This window comes from Protomyctophum parallelum, assembly GCF_964188405.1.
Source record: "Protomyctophum parallelum genome assembly, chromosome: 12".
Taxonomy (NCBI): Eukaryota; Metazoa; Chordata; class Actinopteri; order Myctophiformes; family Myctophidae; genus Protomyctophum; species Protomyctophum parallelum.
In genome coordinates this window covers 35,754,988-35,781,895 of record NC_139712.1, presented here as the reverse complement: position 1 = coordinate 35,781,895, position 26,908 = coordinate 35,754,988, and the positions used below count along the sequence as shown (strand labels likewise).

Sequence of the window (26,908 nt, the reverse complement as noted above, 5' to 3'; positions counted from 1 at the left end):
TTTGCCCACTCAATGAATAATTAACTCTGGCTCAAGGACTAAGAACCAAAAAGAACTGAACCGGTTCCCATTGGGAACCAACCGGTGGAAAAGGGGTCTCTGAGAGGAGATATTGGCCCAGTTCTCTAAAGCAGTGGTTTTCAACCAGTGGTCCGGGGACCACCAGTGGTCCTTGAGGGGGTTCCAGGTGGTCCCCAGCCAAATGATGGAGTTGGCAAACCAAATGGACCCTTATTATATATTTAACTCGGGTGTAAAATGAAATGAATGTTATGCTCTCAAGAGTTAAAATATTGTTAAAACATCTGCATTACTTAATATACAAAGACTTGATATTTTTATAAATGTCTGCCTGTTATCTCTCCTAATGGTACCAACATCAATATACAGCACGGAACAAAATCGTATTCAACGACAACAACGTATTCTACGTTGTGGGTCTGAGAGGCTAAATGTCATTACATGGCAGCCCGTGGCTCAAATGCTGATATAAACGATAATGGACCTTGATATGAAAAGGGTTGAAAACCACTGCTCTGTCTAAACGCTTAAGTCCTGAACCCTCACACACTTCACTGGGTGTGCACGTGCATGAATGCGTGTGTACCTGCAGTGCACCACCGTGGGTCCAGTGTGAACAGGACTCTTGGCTTTGACTCGTCTTATGAAGCCCAGCAGACCAGTAGAATGATATGGAACACCGTGGTCCGGCCAGCCGGTGAAATGAAACTGAACCATCTCTCTGATCTCCTGAGCTCCTCTCTACAACACGCACGCACACGCACGCGCACGCACGCACGCACGCGGACGCACGCACGCACGCACGCACACACACACACACACACACACACACACACACACACACACACACACACACACACACACACACAGAGTATAGTCACTTTGGATTAAGAGCGTCTGCTAAATGCCTGAATTGTAAATTGTAAAATGTAATTGTAAAAATGTCATACACAATAAATTAGGCTATGGATATTTGCATAATTTGCAGCATGAATGTAAAACCTTTGAATTCCACAACATAATCATTTGTTAGTATTTTGAGTGTGTCCGTATTTTATTTTCCGTTAATATCATCATTCATTAGTAACTAATAGTGTTTGAGTTACTAAGTTACAATGATGGATTTGTTTTTGACCGACCAATTATAGGCCGACGATATTAGGCCTATATCGTCTGACAAAAGTACAGATCTACAAACTACCAACACATTGTGATGCAACCCATTGTTAGCTTATAGATCAGTTCTATTTACACATGCACCTTATCACAAAAATGTGACATACCTTGTACATGCAGGTCAGGTATAAAAAAGTAATTTAGTCATATAACTATGTACTCTTGATATCAAGTAATAATAAGTAATGTCATACAATTACTTTTTAAAATGAGTAATATGATAACTAGTAAATTATTACACAAGCAACTTGTTAATGTATTTCTATTGTGACTAGTATCGAGTACTATTAAACCAAAAGAGTTTGGACACTAGGTGGCAGTGTGAGACTGTGGTTCACCTCAGGGACTGTACGGAGATGGAAGAACTAACATTTTGTATTGAAGTAAAAAGTGTGTGTGTGTGTACCTTCTCCACAGCGAAGGTCCTGATAACGTACTCAGACAGTAGTTGTGTGTCTATCAGAGTCACCTTCATGTCTCTGTAGATCTCTGTGTCGTCTGGCCAATATTTACAGCACTTTACCTGAGACACACGCACACGCACACACACACACACACACACACACACACACACACACACACACACACACACACACACACACACAAATTAAGTTACGACACAAAGTATAGAAAGTACATGGCGCAAGGTGCAATCACAACATACAGATTTGATGTTGTTGATACAAATCTCTCCTCTCTCTGTATCTGTATCTCTATGTCACGGTCTGTGACTCTGTCTCTGTCTGTCTCTGCTGTCTCAGCAGTGTGGAGGAAGGTTCTGTCCATGTTTTAGAGCAGTGGTTCCCAAAGTGGGGTCCTTGAGGGAGTTCCAGGGGGTCCCCAGTTAAATGATAGTCTGGAACCAAAGTGACCCTTATGGGTCTACTCTGTAACTCTGAGACCCCCTTTCCACCGGTTGGTTTCCAATGGGAACCGGTTCAGTTCTTTTTGGTTTTTAGTCCATGAGCCAGAGCTCCAAAATTGGTGGGCAAACTAGACCTATATTAAATTGTTTATAGGATCAATACAAGAAAATTAATACATGATAACCCTTCCACAGTAGTAGCTTTTTCATATTTTCGATTATTTTGCATATTTTCCTACATAATGCCTCATTTGCATATTTAAAAATGTAAAATGTGTAATACAATAAATCATTGTCTTCGTGTAAGTACTCAATTGGGGAAGTTTTATGGTGATAACAATATAATATAGGTATGGTCATGGACTAAAAACCAAAAAGAACTGAACCGGTTCCCATTGGGAACCAACTGGTGGAAGAGGGGCCTGAGAGTTAAATTAACATTGATTTCACAATATAAATCGGGGGTCCCAGAGATAGGAATGTCATTAAAGGGGGGTCCGTAGCCTAATGCATGACCTGGCATATGTTTTCAAATGGGGGTCCGCTGGGCTAATGACTGTCAATTTGGGGGTCCTTGACATGAGAAAGGTTCTGTCCATGTTTTAGAGCCTGCGAGGCTCAGATATCAGATGATCTGGACAGTGGGGCTGAACACAGGCGGGTGGTTCGCCGTCTGGTTAATCACATTTATTAGACCAGTCTTCTAAATCATGACAGTTTTCTGAAAAACATATGTTTCTAATATCAGTGGTTCTCAAACAATTTCATGTCAAGGATCCCCAGAATTATCTGTAATTGGCCGCCAACCCCCATCTGAAAATGTTGTTCCAGGGACACCCCTCCCCCCTGTGCTGTGAAAGAATATACATTCAATGATTTGCACACATTTTTTACAATTTTTCTAAAATAGCAGATCTACAAGCTCGTAGCGGGGCACTCGTGCTATGAGCTTGTAGATCTGCTATTTTAGAAGAATTGTGAAAAAACTATAAGTTGACACAGATGCGTCTAAATGGTTTAAGGGAGCATATCCTCGCTATCGGGTGGGAACCTTTTACTGTATGTCCAAAAGTTTAACTTTTCAGGAAATGTGGGGGAAAATAATAATGATAATCACAACCTTTCAAAATGTATTAAATTAATCTTTGTAGATCTTTGTAGATCTGCTATTCTCAAATAGTCGAAGTTCATTTATGTTTTGTAAAAATAATAATCCAAAAATAAACTAGAAACTAAAGTTTTCAAATAATTGCAGTGGAGTAAAAAGTACAATATTACAATAATACAAAGTTAAGGAATATGGAAATACTGCAAAAAAGTCAAAACTACCTCAAGATTATACGTAAGTAACTTGAGGATAATGTATCCCGGCCTGTAGCAGTATGTATGGATGAGGCTGCATGGTGATGGATGGAGAGCTTTAGTTTGTACTGACAGAGTCCTGGTCCACTCCTCCAACCTCCAATCTGCACATACTCTATATGCAAAGTGTCTGGAGACTATAGTATACATAAAATTGATTGATTTAAATGGATGGCTTTTAATTTTTTTTGCTTAGTTTACATCTCTGTCTGTCTGTCTGTCTGTCTGTCTGTCTGTCTGTCTGTCTGTCTGTCTGTCTGTCTGTCTGTCTGTCTCTCTATTAAACTCTGTCCTGCTCAAGAACCTTGAGAAAACCTTAGCTATGTTCCAGATACCATGAGAGCCTGGGGGGGTGCACACACGCACGCAGACACATACACACTCGCAGGCAAATACACACACACACACACACACACACACACACACACACACACACACACACACACACACACACACACACACACACACACACACACGCCAGCGTGCGTGTGTGAACATGCTCATGCACGCATCCAACCACACACACACACACACACACACACACACACACACACACACACACACACACACACACACACACACACACACTCACACACACCTGGGGGCGTGTTCTCCTTTCCCAACTCTCATTACCCACAATGCACCTGGGATCTGCTCAAGAGAGGAACAGAGGAGGATTGTGGGATAGATCAGGCTGATTACCCCCCCCCCACCCCTCCACACCCTCCACCCCCCCCAACTTCTTTTTTTTTTTTTTTTTTTTCAAGCAGACTGTCTCTCAGTCTGCCTCCTCTTAAACATTTCAATGTCTTGGACCCCCAAATTAAATATCTATATTTGGCCACGGGAGCGCGTTCTGTACCAGGGACCCCCATACAAGATGTGTGCGGTTGAAATGATCCCCCGAAAACATTACACCTGATCAAAATGATACTTTGGCTATCAGAACAAATGAACAAAGAAGAACAACAGAAATAAAAGAACATGTTGTGTGGGCGTCCCTGGCACAAACATATTTTAGGATGGGGGTCCGCGGCCAAATTCATAACATAACATTTGGGATCCTTGAAATTAAAACCTTTGAGAATACTGCTCTGACCAGTTAATTAGCTGCTTTGTTAATTGGCGTCCTTACAAGGTTTTAACGGGCGGAACAATGATAGGATATTAATATTTTTGGTTGTTATTCAACGTATTCTGTGTGCCTGCGTGCGTGCGTGCCTGCGTGAGACTCACCCTGCCCACTTCCACCAGGTTGGTTACCATGACGATGGCTGCAGTGTTTTCCTGCCAAACCATCCTCCAAAAGTCATACACTGTCTCCTGCATGGGACCTACACACACACACACACACACACACACACACACACACACACACACACACACACACACACACACACACACACACACACACACACACACACACACACACACACACACTTTGTTAATACATTGTATGTGTATGTGTCCAAAGTGTGTGTGTGTGTGTGTGTGTGTGTGTGTGTGTGTGTGTGTGTGTGTGTGTGTGTGTGTGTGTGTGCATTGCATTTCTTACCTTGAGTAGCAATGTAGTGATTAGGTCTGTGGTACCCCTGAGAGGAGAGGAGAGGAGAGGAGAGGAGAGGAGAGGAGAGGAGAGGAGAGGAGAGGAGAGGAGAGGAGAGGAGAGGAGAGGAGAGGAGAGGAGAGGAGAGGAGAGGAGAGGAGAGGAGAGGAGAGGAGAAAAAGTTTTACATTATTAGGTCCAGTTTCAGTTTGTGATGTTTTTAATGTGGACAGACAGACAGACAGACAGACAGGTTTACTTACATCCACATAGTTTGCGTTGATATAATCTGAGCCGCTCTCTCCGTCCTGTGGCTGTAGACGAACACGAGAGTGATCATCTACACACACACACACACACACACACACACACACACACACACACACACACACACACACACACGATTAGCACTGCTGTACAGTACACTATGCCATTCCGGCTGATTTTATCTATTGTTGCTCCATATTTCTTAGATAACCTTGTGTCCTCGTACGGACAGCTCCTTTTACACCATTCTAACTCTCCCATAGCCCGTACGGACAGCTCATTGTTCTCCTTTTACACCATTCTAACTCTCCCATAGCCCGTACGGACAGCTCATTGTTCTCCTTTTGCATCATTCTAACTCTCCCATAGCCCGTACGGACAGCTCATTGTTCTCCTTTTGCACCATTCTAACTCTCCCATAGCCCGTACGGACAGCTCATTGTTCTCCTTTTGCACCATTCTAACTCTCCCATAGCCCGTACGGACAGCTCATTGTTGTCCTTTTGCACCATTCTAACTTTCCCATAGCCCGTACGGACAGCTCATTGTTGTCCTTTTGCACCATTCTAACTCTCCCATAGCCCGTACGGACAGCTCATTGTTCTCCTTTTGCACCATTCAAACTCTCCCAAAGCCCGTACGGACAGCTCATTGTTCTCCTTTTGCACCATTCAAACTCTCCCATAGCCCGTACGGACAGCTCATTGTTCTCCTTTTGCACCATTCTAACTCTCCCATAGCCCGTACGGACAGCTCATTGTTCTCCTTTTGCACCATTCTAACTCTCCCATAGCCCGTACGGACAGCTCATTGTTCTCCTTTTGCACCATTCAAACTCTCCCATAGCCCGTACGGACAGCTCATTGTTCTCCTTTTGCACCATTCAAACTCTCCCATAGCCCGTACGGACAGATCATTGTTCTCCTTTTGCACCATTCAAACTCTCCCATAGCCCGTACGGACAGCTCATTGTTCTCCTTTTGCACCATTCAAACTCTCCCATAGCCCGTACGGACAGCTCATTGTTCTCCTTTTGCACCATTCAAACTCTCCCATAGCCCGTACGGACAGCTCATTGTTCTCCTTTTGCACCATTCTAACGCTCCCATAGCCCGTACGGACAGCTCATTGTTCTCCTTTTGCACCATTCTAACTCTCCCATAGCCCGTACGGACAGCTCATTGTTCTCCTTTTGCACCATTCTAACGCTCCCATAGCCCGTACGGACAGCTCATTGTTCTCCTTTTGCACCATTCTAACGCTCCCATAGCCCGTACGGACAGCTCATTGTTCTCCTTTTGCACCATTCTAACGCTCCCATAGCCCGTACGGACAGCTCATTGTTCTCCTTTTGCACCATTCTAACTCTCCCATAGCCCGTACGGACAGCTCATTGTTCTCCTTTTGCACCATTCTAACTCTCCCATAGCCCGTACGGACAGCTCATTGTTCTCCTTTTGCACCATTCTAACTCTCCCATAGCCCGTACGGACAGCTCATTGTTCTCCTTTTGCACCATTCTAACTCTCCCATAGCCCGTATGGACAGCTCATTGTTCTCCTTTTACACCATTCTAACTCTCCCATAGCCCGTACGGACAGCTCATTGTTCTCCTTTTGCACCATTCTAACTCTCCCATAGCCCGTACGGACAGCTCATTGTTCTCCTTTTGCACCATTCTAACTCTCCCATAGCCCGTACGGACAGCTCATTGTTCTCCTTTTACACCATTCTAACTCTCCCATAGCCCGTATACGTACAGGCGATGATGTTGCCATAGCGATTCTTCATGCGGTTCTCGTCCTTCTTGGCCGAGTCCCACGCTGCCGACTGACCCTCGAAGAAACTCTAGAGACACACACACACACACACACACACACACACACACACACACACACAGGCAGGCAATTAGACAGGTAGGGAGATTACTAAAAGTAAGTTATTAAGAGGCACTTTAATATAATGCCCACGCACGCAAGCAAGCACACGCACACGCACACGCACACGCACACGCACACACACACACACACCAGAGGCCATCTAAGTTTGACAGCAAAGCTGATCAAAATTAGAGTAAATGAGAGCACAAGTGTGCACACGGAGGCACACACACTGCACGCATGCGCACGCGTGCACACACACACACACACACACACACACACACACACACACACACACACACACACAGTTATGAACCTCTATGAATAATGTAAATCAGAAATGTTTCAGACTCTTTATCTATACCCCCCCCCGCCTCTCTCTCTCTCTCTATCTACAGTATCTCTCTCTCTCTCTCTCTCTATCTACAGTATCTCTCTCTCTATCTACAGTATCTCTCTCTCTCTCTCTCTCCCTCTCTCTCTCTCTCTTACTCCATGTCTGTCTCTAAATGCTATTAATTTCAATTCAAAGGAGCTTTATTGGCATGAAAAAGCATACGTTTGCACTGCCAAAGAGAAAGTCTTTGGACCAACAACTATTTCGTCTCATTATTATTGTTTGAACTAGGAAAGTAGCAAAATAGGGAGAAACCCCCCCCTAAAAACAGCTTTGTATGTACATTTGAACTCACTTGAATTAAAACTTATGAATTATTCATATAGTACTCAGTTGTGTGTGTGTGTGTGTGTGTGTGTGTGTGTGTGTGTGCGTCCGTGCGTGCGTGCGTCCGTCCGTGTGAACATTAATCAACATGTGTTGATTAATGATCAGCCTCTTGAAGCAGAAGAGGAATATAAATATTTAATACAGGGTTGTTGTTTTTCTTAACGTAACAGAATATTATTTTAAACAAACTGGATTACAAAATACAATAAAATACAATTTAGTCTTGATGAAATAAATAATATCTATAAAAGCCATGCAATATATTCACAGTAAATATGTATGTGGTGGAAAAAGTCCAAAAAACGTTTTACTTAAAAGTATAAATACTGCAATATGTACTCCGTTACAAGTAAAAGTCCTGTATTCAAAATGTACTCAAGTAAAATTACAAATGTATCTGCAACACAATATACTTAGTACTAACAGTAAAAGTACTCATATTGCAAAATGTCCCATTTCACAAGTTAAGAAAATAGCTGATCTACAAGCTCTTTGTGAGCTTGTAGATCTGCTATTTTCAAATGACCAAAATGTGTATAGTGTTGAAGTGGTTAATGTATGTTTTCATAAATAAATCTTTAAAGTACCTAGTAACTAAAGTTTTCAAATAATTGTAGTGGAGTAAATGTACAATATTTGTATCCGAGATATAGTGGAGTAGAAGTAACAGTATTGGAAATTAGAAATACTGAAATTGTGACCGTAGGTCGCAGTTTACTATGAAAACCTGCAAAACCTGTCAGTCCGTCACCACACACTCCATATATGGAGAGAGAGAGAGCGAGAGAGAGTTAATGAGAGCCAGAAAAAAGAGAGATAATGAGAGAGAGACTAAACCGAAAGAGAGAGCAGGAGACAAAGACAGAGACACTGCGATAGCTTCTCAGTGTGAACTCTGCAAATGGAGGGTGAATGGTGTGTGTGTGTGTGTGTGTGTGTGTGTGCGTGTGTGTGTGTGTGTGTCTGTGTGTGTGTGTGTGTGTGTGCGTGCGTGCGTGCGTGAGTGTGTGCGTGCGTGTGTTTGTGCGTGCGTGTGCTTCCCGCCATTGGGCTGCCCTCAGGGCTGATCCATTATGAATACTGAGTACACATACACACACACACACACACACACACACACACACACACACACACACACACACACACACACACGTATATATGCATTATAAATATTCCCACCAGCTATAGTGGGCCAAAACAGAGGTGTGTGCGTGTGTGTGTGTGTGTGCATGCACGTGGATGTGCATGACACATGTTTATTCTTCAGCAGAAAGTTGCAAATGGATGTTACCTAATGCACACACACACACACACACGCGCGCGCGCGCGCGCACGCACACACACACACACACACACACACACACACACACACACACACACACACACACACACACACACACACACACACACACACACACACACACACACACACACACACACACACACACAGGAGAGCTAAACAGACTGGGACTGGCAGATTCTTAAAGACAGTCTTTCAATAAATGGAGAGAGAGAGGGAGGTGCCATGTGTGTGTGTGTTAATGTGTGCTAGTGGGTGTTAAGATTATAAGATTATTATTATTAGATTATTCATCTGTGTTAGTGTATGTACAGCATAATATAGGCAGAAGAGTCCATTTGTGTCAGAGGATCGGGTTAGAAGGTTTGGGGATAAAGGCAAGATGTGAAGTTGAGATGGTTTGGACATCTGCAGAGGAGGTGGGGTATGGGGGGGGGCTGCAGAGGAGGTGGGGTATGGGGGGGGGCTGCAGAGGAGGTGGGGTATGGGGGGGGCTGCAGAGGAGGTGGGGTATGGGGGGGGCTGCAGAGGAGGTGGGGTATGGGGGGGGCTGCAGAGGAGGTGGGGTATGGGGGGGGCTGCAGAGGAGGTGGGGTATGGGGGGGGGGCTGCAGAGGAGGTGGGGTATGGGGGGGGGGGGCTGCAGAGGAGGTGGGGTATGGGGGGGGGGCTGCAGAGGAGGTGGGGTATGGGGGGGGCTGCAGAGGAGGTGGGGTATGGGGGGGGCTGCAGAGGAGGTGGGGTATGGGGGGGGCTGCAGAGGAGGTGGGGTATGGGGGGGGGCTGCATTGGGAGAAGGATGCCGAAGATGGAGCTGCCTGGAAGGCCAAAGACGAGGTTTAAGGTGTGTGGGGAACAGGGGATTTAGAGTTGAACAGAATAACAGCTGATGGGTAAAAAAAACCTGTTGTTGAATGTGTTGTATTTTGTCCGTAGGCACATGTAGCCCATACACCTCTACGTGAGAAGAGGACAATACAGAGAGGAGAGAGGCATCCTTGATACTGATGCCGAGGGGCCTTTGACTGACAGTACAGTGTTGGTGGTGCTAGACAGACGCCATGGGTGGTATAGTAGCGCGGTGAGCCTAAGAGCCTGAAATGTTTTCACCAGCCTCCGCAGTGAGTTACACTCCAGTCTCGCAAAGCCAGACTTTCAGAGATTCTTCTCCGCCTACTGATTATGTCTGATCTGATTATATTCTATGTCTGCGTGGACTAGAGAGGTAGGTGGTAACTGGTAATAATTGAGTGATTTAAAGGTTTTCATGACATTCATTTTCATTTATTTTTATTTATTTTAGGTTTTCTGAGCTCAATTACACCCACACATTTGGATTGTCTGTGGATGAAAAGCTGCAATGAAGTCAGGTTCACTATGTGTTTTTGTTCAAAATTTGTGGAGATTAGCAAAACAATACATTTTCTTAATGTTCAGAACATGGGGAATCCAAAAATTGATGTTTGCATTTGCACAGACACCTGCATGGCCGCCATATTGGACGTTCAAAATGGCCACCATAAAATATATAATTTATGCTATCTTGGCTTCTAGACAACATAGAAAGTGAATTAAATGTGCTAATCCTATGTTTTCTGGGTCAAGGACACCTAAAGGATTGTGCACAGGAACTTGCAGTAGCGCCCCCTAGAGGATGGCCAGAGAAATTCAGGTTTACTATGTTAAACAATATACTTTTGTTTACATTTTTAGATTAGCAAAAACTATACATTTTTGGTATCTTCAGAGCATGGGGAATCCAAAAATCCTCGTTTGCATTTGCACAGATACATGCATGGCCGCCATATTGGTTGTTTTATGGACACCATAAAATATATAGCCTAATTTGTGCTGTCTTGGATTCTAGACAACCTAGAACCTTAATTAGATAGCTTTTCCAGGTCAAGGAGTTCAAAACAGACCTCAATTTATATCTCAGGGTTATAGAAAAGCAAGAAAGCAAATGTAAATTGAAAACATAGTCTTTATATTTCTACATTAGCAGCAGGCATGTACATGAGATTACACATTAAAGTGCAAAGAGATTATCGACAAGTTATAAGATTAAACTATATACAATATCTACATCTATCATTCAGGAATATTATTTTACAGCTCTTCATCACTGTCCGGAGTGTCATTTTCCACATTGCAGTCTGCGTCGTTTTCGCATTCACCACACAAACAAAGTTCTGTGCAAGCCAAGTTGTGTCTCCTGCATGAACATCTCTGGGTTGTGCAATGGGTTTTGCACTGACATCTGACCAACTCTACAATGGCCTGTGGTGCAGGTGGAACCTTTGTAGTGGTAGGGAGTATCTCACCATGGCTATTTTGATAATAGCCATGTTTGAGTGGGTCAAAAAGACTCTGCCACATCACAGTGGCTTGGCACACGTTCAATGTGCTCCTCAAGGGCACCAACTGTAGGAGGCAACTTGCTGCTTTCTGCCAGATGTTTGCAAAACAGATACCACCTGAGTTCAGGAATGCTTGTTATATGGATGCCCTTTGGGCAGTACAGCATGCATACAAAGTTGGCCAATGCATCCTTCACCTCCTGTGTTAGGTCGCCTTCTTCTGTTAGTTTCATCAGTGCTGAGATGATGTCCCTGTCAATCTTTATGTACTGTTGAAACCACTTGGTTTTTCCTATTCCAGAGAACCTTCCAACAGTGTCTGCTCCAGTGAATGCATGAAATACCGGTAATGCTGCTGCCTTGTCTCGTCCCAGCGCATTCCAGATTGGCTCAATCTCCAACGTGCCTGATACCATGCATATAGCAGTGTTTTTGCAGAGCTTCTCATAATGTGCAACAGCCAGAACCAAGACATCAGTATCTGGGCTGAAGAAGACAATCCGTGCTTTAGGACAGCGCTGTGATGCAGCTGCAGCTAAGCAAATCATCAATGTATCAGCCTCCTCGTGGTTGTTTTCTTCGATCTGCATGTCCTGGTTGCTTCTTGTGCGGCCTGAAGCTGATGTGATGAATAACTTTGGGGAGTTTTCATTCATCTTGAGAATAGCTTGTGCAAGGTAATTAGTTAGATCATCTTTTGTCTTTTCGTGGGATAGGAAGCGTGCCATTGGGATGTGTTCGATTTTTGTGTCGTCATCAATCTGATACTGAATGGGATCTTTGCCATGTCGTCGTTTCTGTCTTGTTTTCTGCTTCAGTGACTCAGTTTGGTAGGTGTCAAAGACCAGAATAACCTCTTCGAAATCAGCGGTCATCACGAGGAGTTTGTCATTGAACTGCTGGCTGAGATCTTTCACCGTGCTGATTGTCCCACGTTTCTTTGTCATCTGTTGGACAAGAACCATTCCATCCACAATGGCAATTTTTCTACTCTCAGCGCGTTTGTCAGATGTTGGTGTTTCTTCATTCTGATGGGTTTCATCGTGTGTGATTTTCATATTTTCCAGGCAATGGATGAGCTTTGATTTGTCATTACAAGGAAGGACAGAGCCATCTGGGGCAAACAATGCTCTGGGCGTCAGAGTAAACTCGTAGTTGCCAAATGCATTCTTCTGATCAATGTCTCGGTTCGATCTGGCTAGAACCATAAACCGTCCATATAGCTCTTTTGTTTCGGTCAGATCCACTGATTTGTCACGGACCTTAATGGTTTGCTTTTTGTTTCCTGACAGAAACATGGCATTGTTCTGCTTCTTCACAGGTGCCCACAAACTTACGTTTCCATTGATACGTTCGGCAACATAGTCTTCGTACAATTTCTGGCCATTCTCGTCAATATTCAAAATCTGTGGGACAGACTCTTGGGGAACATATGCATGTGTCATAAAATTGTACAGCTGATCACCTTCTGCTTCAAAGGGATTCCCATGACTAAGTATCGCTGCCTTGATCTTGTTTACAGCATCATGCTCTTTCCTGACAGCACTTGGCTGTACCTCATGGTGTTCTTTGGCTTTATGAGCAGTGACACCAAATTGCCCCTTGAACTCTGTTGAGAGGCGTGACATCTCTGGTGTGGCCATAAAGAACCGCTGCCGTGCATTGGCATTATTGGAAATACCAATTAAACCAGAGTGAACCTTCATAATCTTATTTAATTGTTCACATGCGTGGTCTGCTCCAATGGAGACAAACGGTATCTCACTCTTCGTGACAGATATATTTCCATCCTCAAGTTCATGCCAGGTTTCCGGATGACTTCTCTTCAATTCCTGCATGTCTGCGATGTAGCGTGGCCAAAGCCGTTTGTATTTAATGCGATCTAGGGCAAAGAAGAGCTTGCTTAGTGCCTCTCCAGCTTGCAGGTGGAGAACCATTTCAGAATTTCTTGAAGCTTCAATGAAAAATAGGATGGTTTCAACACGGTGAAGGTAATTTGTTATTGACTTAAACATTACAGATTTAGAGTGTTTTTCTGCTTCCCATGTTTTCAGCTGCTCAATAACATTTTCGTCACTAAGTGTTTGAAGCAGGTAGTCACTGGCATTAGCAATGCCTTCTGGACTTGCGCTTCTGTCAACTGCTGAACTTGCACAAGCTTCCTGGATGTCATTGACTGGCTTTGAGCAGGTCGATTTGAGGTTTGGCTTTTCTGTGAAAAACTTGTCGAGGAGAAGTTCATAGAGTGCCATGTATGCTGTATCCTCGGCAAAGTCAGTATTGTCAACTGCAAAGAACACAAATGTTCCTTTTTTGAGGAAGGGAGGGACGTACAGGCCATCAAACCGTCTTGTATTTTCAACAACAGCATTGGCTATAGCCGTTTCCAAAAGCAGTGACCGACCGTATGGTACACAATAATTATGTGAATGAAGGAGGTCTATTAGTTTCTTGTTCCTGGTGTCGTGATGAATGGTAAGTGCCAAACCCAGAACCTGTGGATTTTCTCGGGCACGTTGTATCCGGAATGTCTCTGTCAACTGCTTGGGTTGGTGTTGCACCTGCTTTTTGGTTTTGAAAGCATACTTGATGTTCTGGCTTAATGTCAGTGCTAATTGGTTCACTGTCCTGGACCTCATCTCTGTTTGCAACTCCTCTTCGGGTCCTACCATAATCCAACAGATAAGGCTGTACAACTCTGGTGGAACATCTTCTGCCCTGCTCAATACGTTAACCATGTCTGACTGTTTCTTCTCATCGGTGAAGTTCACAATTCTTCTGCGTATTAGATTAGCTGTCTTGTATAAAATCTTCATGCTGTCAATTTCACTTTCACTTTTCACTTCACAATTTCTTCTGTCTTTCTGCCTCACAGACTTCACACTTGGTAACTCTTGAACAATCCTATCCTTCAGCCATTGTCTTGTTAGCATTGGTGTGTGCTTCTGTGCCTCCTCGCTACCCCCAAGCATGGAGATGTATGTTCTTTCCACGTCATCCATGGGTAGATATGCTTTGTTTTGAGTTTGTATGTCAACAAGATTGATCAACTCGATCAAGCATGACATCTGCATGGGTAGGGCTGCTGTTTTGGATTTGGCTTTGTCACTGGTATGATCCCTGATGACATGAAACACATGTTTTGTCCAGCACTGCTTATGATATCTGACATCTATTGCATGGGCATCACTTGGCGATATTGCAGTGCTTAATCTTGTCATCAACACTGGATCTTGGGAAATGTGTACTGCTTGCCTGAGTGCCTTCCCTGAGTTCTCGGTTCTAACTGTGAGGAGAGCTTGATCATTACTTGACTGACAGAAGAAGCACTTGTCTTTTGACAAAGGGTTTGTCGCAGATCTTGTGAATGGCATTGATGTTCCAGGTGTATCAGCTTCCGTTGTTGTGGCTGATCTTCTATAGCCAGGTTTTTTTATGGCACATTGTCCTGAGGATATCGAATGTTTGAAGCGGTCTCTGGCTCGCTGCAACTCTGCTTGGTTTGTGGCAGAAGAATAGCAGCTTCGATGCCATGTTGTTTTCTTTTCTAGAAGCATGTCTTTGGTACATCCTTGGAGACGGCTTTGAATTGAAACAAATTTCCCATCATGTACTCTGGCTCGCTCAGCCACCACGTCAAGTACTTTCTGGTATGATTCGGGCCTAGGACTCAGAACAAATGCCCCTTTGCTAGTGTCAGACTCCTAAAAGAAGATGCATAGTTTCCAGTCAACAGGCTTGGAGTTGTTGTGATCAGGGCTTTCAGCCATCATGAGTTATGGCCTGAAAGTACAGAATAACATCCACCGTATATTATACATAGGACAGTGGTACCCACAGAAGGTCACTGAATATCTTGGGGTGGCACACCAAAAACCAAAAGCCATAATTTAATATCAATAATTCAGTTATGTATTATCAACACAGTGACTAATCATGTTAGCTAGACAGATGCTATGGCAAACTAAGTTCATAAAGTGATTTGAAAATTATTCTAGAAAGATACAATAACTAACAGTAGTTAGATAACTGTCAGAAGATTTATGAGTTCATCCCAAAGGCAAGAGGAAAATGTTAAGAGTGCAAAAAACAAGTGTTTATTCTGCAGTACTTACTTTTTAAGATGAATACAATGGCAAACAGGTCACACAAACAGATGATCCAAAAAACATTCAAGGAAACAGACAGGCTTATATACACTGGGAAACAAAGTAGACACAGGTGAACTCAATGACAATCAACACAGGGATAGGCTTCCAGGCTGGGGCAAAAAAGGACACAGGTGACACAAATTAACAATAATCACATGGTGGAGAAACAAGACAAGTAAAACATATGTAAATGAATAGTACCTAATATGACATATCTAGAAGCATGATTTGATTATTTCCCTGACAACCCCTTTGGGGGCTGCACTGCAAGATCCTGACCACTATTATTTGGTCTCTATTACATTGCTTGACCCAGACATATTTAATTAAGTTTCTGGGTTGTCTAGAAGCCAAGATAGTTCTCTAGACACCCTTTCAGGTATCTATGCAAATGCAAACATAGATTTTGGATTCCCCATGCTCTGAAGATTTCAAAAATGTATAGTTTTGCTAATCTACTAAAATGTTATATCAACGTATATTGTTTAACACAGTGAACCTGAATTTCCCTGGCCATCCTCTAGGGGGCGCCACTGCAAGTTCCTGTGCACAATCCTTTAGGTCTTTATTGGATTCCTTGACCCAGAAAACATAGGATTAGCATATTTAATTAACTTTCTATGTTGTCTAGAAGCCAAGATAGCCCAAATTATATATTTTATGGTGGACATTTTGAATGCCCAATATGGGGGCCATGCAGGCGTCTGTGCAAATGCAAACATCGATGTATTGTCTTGCTAATCTCCACAAATTTTGAACGAAATTATATTAGGTGACATAGTGAACCTGACTAACAAGCAAAATGGCAAAAAACAGAGACCCTTTGGTCCATCGCAAATTTAATCTGGGTGATGTGGTATTGTTAGTGAGTATATTTCAGGGTACTAGTACGTATGTATCACCTCATATTTCTCTTTGAATGCGTAGCCTTCAGAACATTTCATCTGGGTGATGAGTTGTTAATGAGTATATTTCAGTGTATTAGTGTTTCTCCCCTCATATTCCTCTTTGAATCCGTAGCCTTCAGAACATTTCATCTGGGTGATGAGTTGTTAGTGAGTATATTTCAGTGTATTAGTGTTTCTCACCTCATATTCCTCTTTGAATCCGTAGCCTTCAGAACATTTCATCTGGGTGATGAGTTGTTAATGAGTATATTTCAGTGTATTGCTGTTTCTCACCTCATATTCCTCTTTGAATCCGTAGCCTTCAGAACATTTCATCTGGGTGATGTGTTGCAGCAGATCAGCCACTCTGATGGCTGGATGAAGCTGTCCTGTTTGATAAGGAGGAACATCTGCAGCGTCTGCTCCTCTCTGCTTCTTCTTATAACTCTGACTGTGAGACTGCTGCACCAGACTGCTGGTCTCACTGGTCATAGTGTGGCTGTCATCTGGACCAGGAGAGGAGAGGAGAGGAGAGGAGAGGAGAGGAGAGGAGAGGAGAGGAGAGGAGAGGAGAGGAGAGGAGAGGAGAGGAGAGGAGAGGAGAGGAGAGGAGAGGAGAGGAGAGGAGAGGAGAGGAGAGGAGAGGAGAGGAGAGGAGAGGAGAGGAGCAAATGGTTGTGATTTGTTCTGCTGCACAGACAGACATACCCTAACAGTAATGTCACAATTTAGACCAATCCACATCTGTGCTCATGTCACTATGATGAGGACCCTAATGTGAGGTCACTATGATGAGGTCACTATTGTGAGGTCACTATGATGAGGTCATGTGGTGACATCACTAGTATGAGGTGATTATGGTGACATCACTATGATGAGGTCACTAAGATGACATCACTATGATGAGGTCATTACAATGACATCACTATGATGAGGTGACTATGATGACATCACTATGATGAGGTGACTATGGTGACATCACTATGATGAGGTCACTATGATGAGGTCACTATGATGACATCACTATGATGAGGTGACTATGGTGAGGTCATTACGATGACATAATTATGATGAGGTCACTAAGATGAGGTCATTACAATGACATCGCTATGATTAGGGACATGCTGGGACGACTCAGGTATTGGTTTTATGTTTTTCAGATACTTTACAGTATATCTTTATCTGTGTTGTTTGATTGGTTAAGAAGACAAAGAGCGACTCAACAGAGGGAATGCAAACAAATATACGAAATAGAAGTCTATGTCTTATTGTGCCATTAAAGATACAAAACATGTATAACTATCTGTTATTATGATAATGTGATTGTAGGCTATTAATATGTCCATTCAATCAATGTATCAATCAATCAATCAATCAATCAATCAATCAAAATCAATCAATCAATCAATCAATCAATCACATAGTGACTAACATCAATATTGTGTTGAGTGTTTGTATGTCTGGTTGTCATGTGTGAAGTGAGGATGACATCATAAATTATGACATCTTCTATGACATCATGTTTGACAGGAGAATGCCTGTACCCAGTACTCACACCTTCGCGTCAAGAGGCGGCAAGAAAACACCTAAACCAGGCGTCTCTTCCCGGGCTTTTAAACAGCTGGTGGATGGAAATGACGCTCGCTCGCTGCAGCGTTTCTGTCTATTTGCTGACACTACAGCCGTGCGAGAGCGTAATTTCCATCCACCAGCTGTTTAAAAACCCGGAATAGACGCCTGGTTTAGGCATCTCTTGACGCGAAGGCGTGCCTGCATCCAGATAACTCTGTACTATCTCTATCTCTGCTCTCATTGGCTGGCCTGAGACCTCATTGTCCAATCAGTTAGCTCTCTTCTACATACACAGCTCAACCAATCATGGCTGCACTGACGGCGATGTAACGAGCAATGACCAGTGATTGGTGGAGGAGAGATGAGACACAATGCACCACAACAACAACAACGACATACATAATATCCAATCAGAGAGTGAGAGGCCCCAGGGAGGCGGGACCTGCTAAACAATTGGTTTAGGATGACGTGACGGGCAGGCGGGTTGCTGGGATGAGGGGTGGTGAATGACAGCGTTGCCATGCCAACTGATAACTTCAAGGCGGGGAGGAGTTGTGGGCTGCATGCTGATTGGCCCTCCCTCACACATCGCCACACTTACCATTAATGGGAACTTTAATCATTGGAATGGATAGAAAAGAAAAGAGAGGAGACAGTTTTTAAGCAGCATTAAGGTTTCAGCAGCTATCCTAGCCTATTCTTTAGCCTCATCTTGCCCTGCCAGCCTAGTCTAGCCACGCCTAGCCGCACATAGCCTGGCCTAATCTATAGCCTTACTTCACCTAGCCTCACCAAGCCTAGCCTAATCTATAGCCTTACTTCACCTAGCCTCACCAAGCCTAGCCTAATCTATAGCCTTACTTCACCTAGCCTCACCAAGCCTAGCCTAATCTATAGCCTCACTTCACCTAGCCTCACCAAGCCTAATCTATAGCCTTACTTCACCTAGCCTCACCAAGCCTAGCCTAATCTATAGCCTTACTTCACCTAGCCTCACCAAGCCTAATCTATAGCCTTACTTCACCTAGCCTCACCAAGCCTAATCTATAGCCTTACTTCACCTAGCCTCACCAAGCCTAATATATAGCCTTACTTCACCTAGCCTCACCAAGCCTAGCCTAATCTATAGCCTCACTTCACCTAGCCTCACCAAGCCTAATCTATAGCCTTACTTCACCTAGCCTCACCAAGCCTAATCTATAGCCTTACTTCACCTATCCTCACCAAGCCTAATCTATAGCCTTACTTCACCTAGCCTCACCAAGCCTAGCCTAATCTATAGCCTCACTTCACCTAGCCTCACCAAGCCTAGCCTAATCTTGCCCTGCCAATCGAGGATACTCACATCACCCAGCCTCACTTTGCCTAGCCTCAAATAGCCAAACTCACTTTTCCTATAGCCTCACTTCGCCTATAGCCTCACATAGCCTAGCCTCATCTTGCCCTGCCAACGTAGGATAGCCTGCCTTCCCCTGGCCTGGCCTGGCCTCACCTAGCCTAGCCTAGCCTAGTGGTCACCTGCATTCTCACTCCCAGGTTTTAATAAGGTGACGAGTTGGGACAAAATTAAACGAAGGATCGCACAGTTGAAAAATAATCGCACAAATCGTCGTTTTTGCCGTTTATGAGTGTTTAGTACTCAAACAGTGGACCTGTGAACTTCTGTAGTGAGCAGGGTCATCTGAACACACTATTAAGTAACATCTGTCTGTCCTACATTACAAAGTAGCACTAGAACACATGCCTCTGTTGTGTGGTCGTATCCTAGCATAATACAGTAGGTAACATTATGTAGCTAGATCGCTACACAACAAGAGTTCTGCACAACCAGTTAAAGAAAATTTGACTAAAGCTCCCTTATTGTGCGATCCATTTGCCTGAAAATACATCACGAGTACTTTTCCCATAGTGATCAAGTGGCACATTGTTTTATTCAGAGGTAGATATTGTTTTGCACACTGAGTGATAGTTATTGCATCACCGGGTATGGCATGCATTCCCGACTTGTGTCGCCGTAGGCCAGTGCCCAGTATAGTACCTACTACCTATCTTCAAAGTTAAAGTTATTTGAAGCAATTTAGACAATTCACTGCCATCTTGATTGTAGTTCGGACATTGTTGCAATGTTGCAATGTCTCTCCGTGGGCAGAGGGAGACAACGTATGAATTGTATAGCTTCTAAATGCTTATTAGCTTAGCACGTCGTGGCCTTTTTTGCCCCCTCCCCCTCCCCCCCCTCCCGGTCTAAAGTGATGTGTGGTGTCCATGCAGGGATCTGAGGCCACACACAGGCGTGACATCACGTGGTCGTTGTGAATGGGGGGATGGAGTGAAGCCCACCGCTCACTTCACAAACACAACAATAATTCATAAAAAACATAAAGAATAGAAAACATTAACCACATAAACCCTATACTTATACAGGCAAAAAAAATAGATACATTTTCACCAAATGTTCCTGATTGTCGGCAGTCTTTGACAAATTGTTGCCAAAAACAGAATCGGGATGCTAGGGTTTATGTGGTTAAAAAAAAAAGAATACGTTAAAGAAAAAAGTCAAATGACCGTCGAATAGAAATGTCTGTCAAACTTACGATACGAAAATATAAAAAATATAAACAAACTTTCTGAGACAACAACAAGCAAGCAGAGATGGATGAACTCGAGGCAAAATCTCTCTTTCTTCTCTCGTTCTCTCCATTTTTATATATCTCTCTCTAGTTCTTTCGCTTTCTGCTCCTGTCTTGTTTTCTTCTCCTGTCTTCTTTCCTGTCTTGTTTTGCTTCCTGCCTTGTCTCTATGCTACAAGCATGTGTACATTAGCATCTGCCCTGTGCTAATGTTGTTGCGCTAGTGGCTAACACAGGAAGTGCTTGATGTCAACTTCCTGTACAGTATGTTGTATGTGTGGTGGTAGCAGAGCAAGGCTCGCTGCTGATTGGCTGATAGAACTAGGAAGGTAAAAGAAAAAGGCTTACCCAGGATAGCGGTCGGCACGAAGGGGTCTGACGTCAGCACAGAGAGAAAGAAGAGAAAGAGAAAGTTAGTGACAAACAACCAAGGCACTCCAAAATAAATGTCAAGACGGCTGGCTCAGAAACTAATTCATCTTTCTTTCTCCACAGCGCGTTGGAAGATAAAGACAGTGTACAGTACGTGGTTCTGAGCCAGGCATTTTTATCAATAAGTGCCTCAATTAGTATTAACTATAGGTTACTTTAGTAACCCCAGTTATTTAAACGACTGAGCGAGGTGAATCGCCCTATGGGGAGTGCCATCTCTGGCACGAACACACAGAATTAAACCATATACTTCACGAACAATTTCATTGGTCGGGACTTCTACCCGCCCATGGCATGATGATCACCCCTCCCACCGGGGTGATAACGTACCCAACATGCCATACGGGTCATTCCATGTTAACCAGATTGGCTTCTGCTTAGTTAAGTCAGAAGGGTAGTCTTTCGGGCGATTCACCTCGCTCAGTCGTTTAAATAACTGGGGTTACTAAAGTAACCTATAGTTATTATAAACTCCTTCACTCAGTGAATCGCCCTATGGGGAAATATAAACTCCCGTATAGCTACCTACCAGTTGAACAAGTCCCAACCAACGTCACAGGTTTTTCACCTGTGACGGCCAACCCAACCCACCTCTCACCTGGAAGCGACGTCTAAAACGGCATGAGCCATTGCAGACGGCACCACATCCAAGTTATAGTACGTGGCGAAGGTCGAAGGGGACGACCAGCTCGCCGCTGTACAGACATCCTGAATGGGGACACCCTTAGCGAGTGCCCAGGATGCAGACATACCCCTAGTAGAGTGAGCCCTCAAGCCCCCTGGGGGCTCCACCCCTCTCTCGGCATATGCCAAACGAATGGCTTCCACAATCCATTGTGAAAGTCTTACCTTCGTTATCGGTTTCCCCTTACTTTGGGAACCCCATGACACATATGTCCACATAGTGTCTCAGCGCTCTGACCGGGCATAGGCAATTCAACCTCCTATCCTCCACAGAGGAGAAAGGTGGCGGGTGAAATGCCATCAGATCGACCGGGGCGCAGCCAGAGGGGAAATTCTTAGGCAAGAACGCGAGGCTCGGCCTAATAGAGACTCTAGAGTCGTTCCCGCTGAATCTCATGCAGCTCGGGTTGACCGAAAGCGCATGTATGTCGCTGGCTCGCTTTGCAGTCGTCAAGGCGACCAGCAGAGCAGTTTTTAGTATGAGGAACTTCAAGTCCACTGTCCCCAGTGGCTCGAAGGGGCCCTGTGAAAGGGCGTCCAGCACCAGAGTCAGGTCCCAGGACGGGACCAGAGATCTGGAAACTGGACAGGCTCGCCTAACGCCAGCCATGAAACGACGGACTAGCAGGTTCTCACCTACTGTCTTTCCGTCTACCCCCACGTGGTACGCCAAAATGGCCGCCAGGTTGACCTTCACAGAGGATTGGCCTAGACCTCTGTCCAGGAATTCCTGCAAGAAGGTCAGAATGTGCCTCACTGAAGCCTGAAACGGGATAACCCGTATAGGTCTGGCCGCACACCAACGTTCGAACACGGTCCAGGCCGTGTTGTATTGTTGCCTAGTAGACAGGGCTCTCGCCCCTAGAATCGTCGTGATGACGTTCGGGGGAAGGCCTTCGGCATCCAGGTTCAGCCCCTCACGGGCAGGGCTCCAGACTAACTTTTTCACAGGTAGCACTGGTGCCACCTACCTTTTCATTTGGTAGCGCCACCAGAAATTAGGTAGCACCATTTCTTTCTTTGTATAGCGTGGTATTATTACATGATCTTATCGTGCCCCCACATAGGGCGCCATTTATTTTTGTAGTGGTTTCCACCATTAAAGGTTTGAATCATAAAACCCCCCTACAAAGGTCACTGTGTGAAAAACAGCAACCTACCTGGTTATACTTCAAAACACTGTAGATGGTTTGAACCCAACACAAAGTCACTCAGTCTAGGCAATATTTATATTCCACACACAGAAAGTCAGTTTAAGGTTTTGTGTTGAAAATTAAATGCAGTCCAAACCTTTGGGATTAATAAAGTGACAATTTGTACAATATCCCATTACGATTATCCAAATTAATTCCTTATTATAATATTTTTACATTTTGGAAAAAATCTTTTGCAATGTGAAGTGCCACCGAATTCTTAATCCTTTTCCTTGTCTTCATGGGCCAAGTTGGCCAACTTGTGAAAGCTTCATACTTTTATTGTGAAGGCAAAAGTTTCTAAATGCTCTCAGAGCCTGCATATCTCCGCGTGCTGAAAATAGCTGATCTACAAGCTCACAACATGTCGCGGACGCGACGTGTTGTGAGCTTGTAGATCAGCCATTTTCAGCACACACTTTGTACGACGAAGAATAAATCAGGCATCAGTGCTCTTCACTCACTGGGAGGGAGATTAATGTATTTTGTTGGCCGATCATCATGTATGGACACAGGCTACCTCCTCGATGCAAACATAACAAGCTTTGGAAGCTATTTTTCGTGGCACATTATATGTTTAATCAAACAACAAGTTTACCTCCTCACTTAGGCTATTGTTTGGGTCGGGAGCTTACAGTCTATGGTCGGGAGTCGGCTGTCTGTGTAGATCATGACTGATCATCATGCAGTTAGATATGTGCGCTGCGCTCCAGTGAAATTGTACAGCTGAGAAAGATTAGTTTGTGACGGATAAACTGCGTTCAGACCTGAATATATATTCGCCTCGGTTCGTCCAGTTTGTACCGCGGCAGGTCGCGCTGCGCCTGTTTGCGCAATTATCGTCTTTGCATTGACTTTGCAGGCAGGCAGAGAGAGAGAAAGAGAGGGGATTCGATTGAGCCAAAACAAAGTAATACTTTATTATCGCACTACTAATAGCCGCCCGGTGCCCGTGCCTCAGTGTTGAGACGGAGTAAAAATAAATAAATAAACGGATTGTTTTTCTTTCTTTTTTCCGCACATTTCCAAGTATCACCGGTGCGACCTCATTAAATTTTAAGTATCACCATAAGAAATTAAGTCGCATATGCGACCTAATAGGTCGCACGCTGGAGCCCTGCTCACGGGCCAGACCCAGAGGTCCAGGTCCTGTGGACGTGGATGGAAGATCTCCTGCCCCGCTTGAGTGAGCAGGTCCCTCCGCAGCGGGAGCTGCCAGGGTTGGTCGTACAGGAGTGGGACTATGTCCGACCTCCAAGACCCCCAAGCAGGGGCCACCAGTAGCATGCATAGGCCCTGAGTCCTCACCCTGGCCAGGGCGGGGGGGATCAGGGGCAGAGGAGGGAATGCGTAAAGCAGGCCCCTCGGCCAAGGGTGCGCCAACGCATCCATGCCCAGAGTCGGGGACCCTGTCAGGGAGAAGAAGTACTGACACTTCGTGTTCCCTTCTGATGCGAACAGGTCCGCCACCGGCATGCCGTACCTGGCCCATATCTGAGCTGCTACTTCCTTGTGCAGTGACCATTCGTGGTAGCGGAGTGGACCTCTGGACAACAGGTCGGCTCCTGTGTTCAGGAGTCCTGGGACATGGCAGGCCGTGACTGACAGCAGATGCTCGTGGCACCATGTCAGGAGCCTGTGTGCCAACGTGTGCAGGCGTAGGGATTTGAGCCCTCCCTGCTTGTTGATATAGCACATTGTCGTGGTGTTGTCAGTTCGAACCAGAACGTGACACCCCTGGATAAGCGGTTTGAAGTGCCGCAGGGCAAGGAAGACCGCCAGGAGCTCCAGATAGTTGATGTGTGCACGTCTCATGGCTCTGTGCCACACTCCTCTGGCCGTCCTGCTGTCGTGGGTGGCCCCCCACCCCGACATGCTGGCGTCCGTGGTGACGATCTTCCTGGTAAGGGTCTGTCCCAGGTAGGGCTGTCGCGCTTACCGCATTAATCGCACACCGCGCTATTACAATTTTATACCGCAAGGGGGCAGAAAACCGCACAAACCGCAGGTACGCGCCAAACACCCATGTTCCACCTATTTGTTGCTGCCGTGCGCGCGAAATGGTTACGTGACGTCATCATCCATTTCCAGATCAAATGAAGAAACAACAACTAACATGGCAGCAGGTCTGGTGTAAGTTTAGGCAGCTGTGTTCCATTTATTAAAAGTGCACTGCAAATATATAATTTACAGCAAGTTACGGGCCTATAATTTCCCACCCGCCGCCCAACAACGGCCTAAAAGCTCTGCGACATTAGACATCTTGAATGAGGTATGGTACGTTACGTAACGTGACCATCCGTCTAAATTAATAGTGCAATGAACAGCAGCATTATAAAACTTAGAGCTAATACATTCAGAAATGCCTTATTGGTCTTACAAGTTAAAACGTTTAGTTACAAAATGACCCGTATACCTGCAACTTAAGGCCCAACAGGGCCAGGCTCAGCGCCGCGGCCTCACAGCGCAAGACAGTATTTGTGAAAAAACAAACTCACGTGCAACATTACCAAGTGCTATAAGAAGTTCAGCGGCCTCACAGCGCAAGACAGTATATTTGTCAAAAAACAAACTCACATGCAAGTTGATGCAACACTAACAAGTGTTAATAAGTTAAGAACAGAACATGGTACAAATAAAAAAATAATGAACAATGAACGTGAATGAAATGAACAACAACATTTTTGTGCAGAACAGAATCGGGAAATAAAAATGAGGCTCAGAGGCCTACAGAGTGCGCAACACTTTAGTCAGACATCAGTCTTATATTATTTAATGAGCATTTCGTCAAACGCAGACTCACTCAAATAGTGCAAAACGAAACAGTAAATACAAAATAAATAAAATAAATAAACAGAAATAATATAAAGCCCTGTAGGCTGTAGGCGCAATCTTTGTGGCCTAATTGCAATTGCAAATATCAATGCACAACAAAACTATTTATAATTAAATGCACTATATGACAGGGCAGGCTATATGCCATAATACTTGCGTCTTTAGCAAAGGAATGGCCTACTCGATTATATTCTTGTTGCGAGTGAGGAAAACCAGCAAGTCTACCTTATGTGGCTTCAGGGAGGATCGCAAATTGGTGACGATATTCCCCGCTGCGCTGAAAACTCAGCAGGTCACCAAGAGTCTTTTTTTTTTTGGCTGGAGGTGGAATTGTTGCGGCTGCCGCGGGCCGTCCCTCGGCCTCTCTGTCAGGTGCAAGCAGCAGCATCTCGTCAAGGAGTGCAAATTTCGTTTCATCCACGTCCTCAATCCGAGTGCCTCTGTATCTAGGGTCGAGGAAAGAGGCCTTTGACAAAAGGACCTGCAAGGCAGCAGGTTTGTACTTATCGTCAAGCAAGCCTAACATCTTTTGCTTGATGTGCTTCGTCAAGTTGGTGTCGTCTTGTTTTGGTGCCAGAACCTCGTCATTCAGGAGTTTCAGAACGGGTTTGACACTTGACACAGTAACATAGTTCTCGCCAGACAGCAGATCTGTGAACTCAGCCACAGGTTTCAATGCTCCGTTCACAGACTCCAGAACACAGATCTCTTGCCTGGTTGGAATTAAATGCTCGTTTTCCCGGGTATCCAAAACTCTCTTGATAGCTGGCATTTGCTTCAAGATCCTGTGCCAGCTGTGAATGGTGACTATATGCGTCTGTCCTGTTGTCTCTCTCCCCATGCATGAAGCAAGAGAGAGAGAGAGAGAGAGCAGGGTACACTTTAGGTTAGAGGTGAAACAATTTAGTCTGTCTAGTTTAACATTACTAGGCTATATTTAATGTGAATTGTGGTTCCAATATACATCACGGTCACTTGCGCAGCCCAGAGCCGCGGCCCCGCCCGCGCTTGGTGGCAGCT

At 44.5% G+C, this 26,908-nt stretch overlaps 1 protein-coding gene across 1 annotated transcript in view; it reads right to left on the bottom strand.

The window, feature by feature from the left end:
• The window catches only part of LOC310868025 (receptor-type tyrosine-protein phosphatase mu-like), a 167,688-nt gene that overhangs the window by 6,408 nt on the left and 134,372 nt on the right, over nt 1-26,908 (bottom strand). The window contains 8 exon segments of the mRNA XM_083778229.1: nt 608-762; nt 1,604-1,720; nt 4,661-4,758; nt 4,980-5,016; nt 5,234-5,310; nt 6,998-7,085; nt 16,837-17,048; nt 21,093-21,119. Coding sequence (XP_083634355.1) covers nt 608-762; nt 1,604-1,720; nt 4,661-4,758; nt 4,980-5,016; nt 5,234-5,310; nt 6,998-7,085; nt 16,837-17,048; nt 21,093-21,119 — 811 coding nt within the window.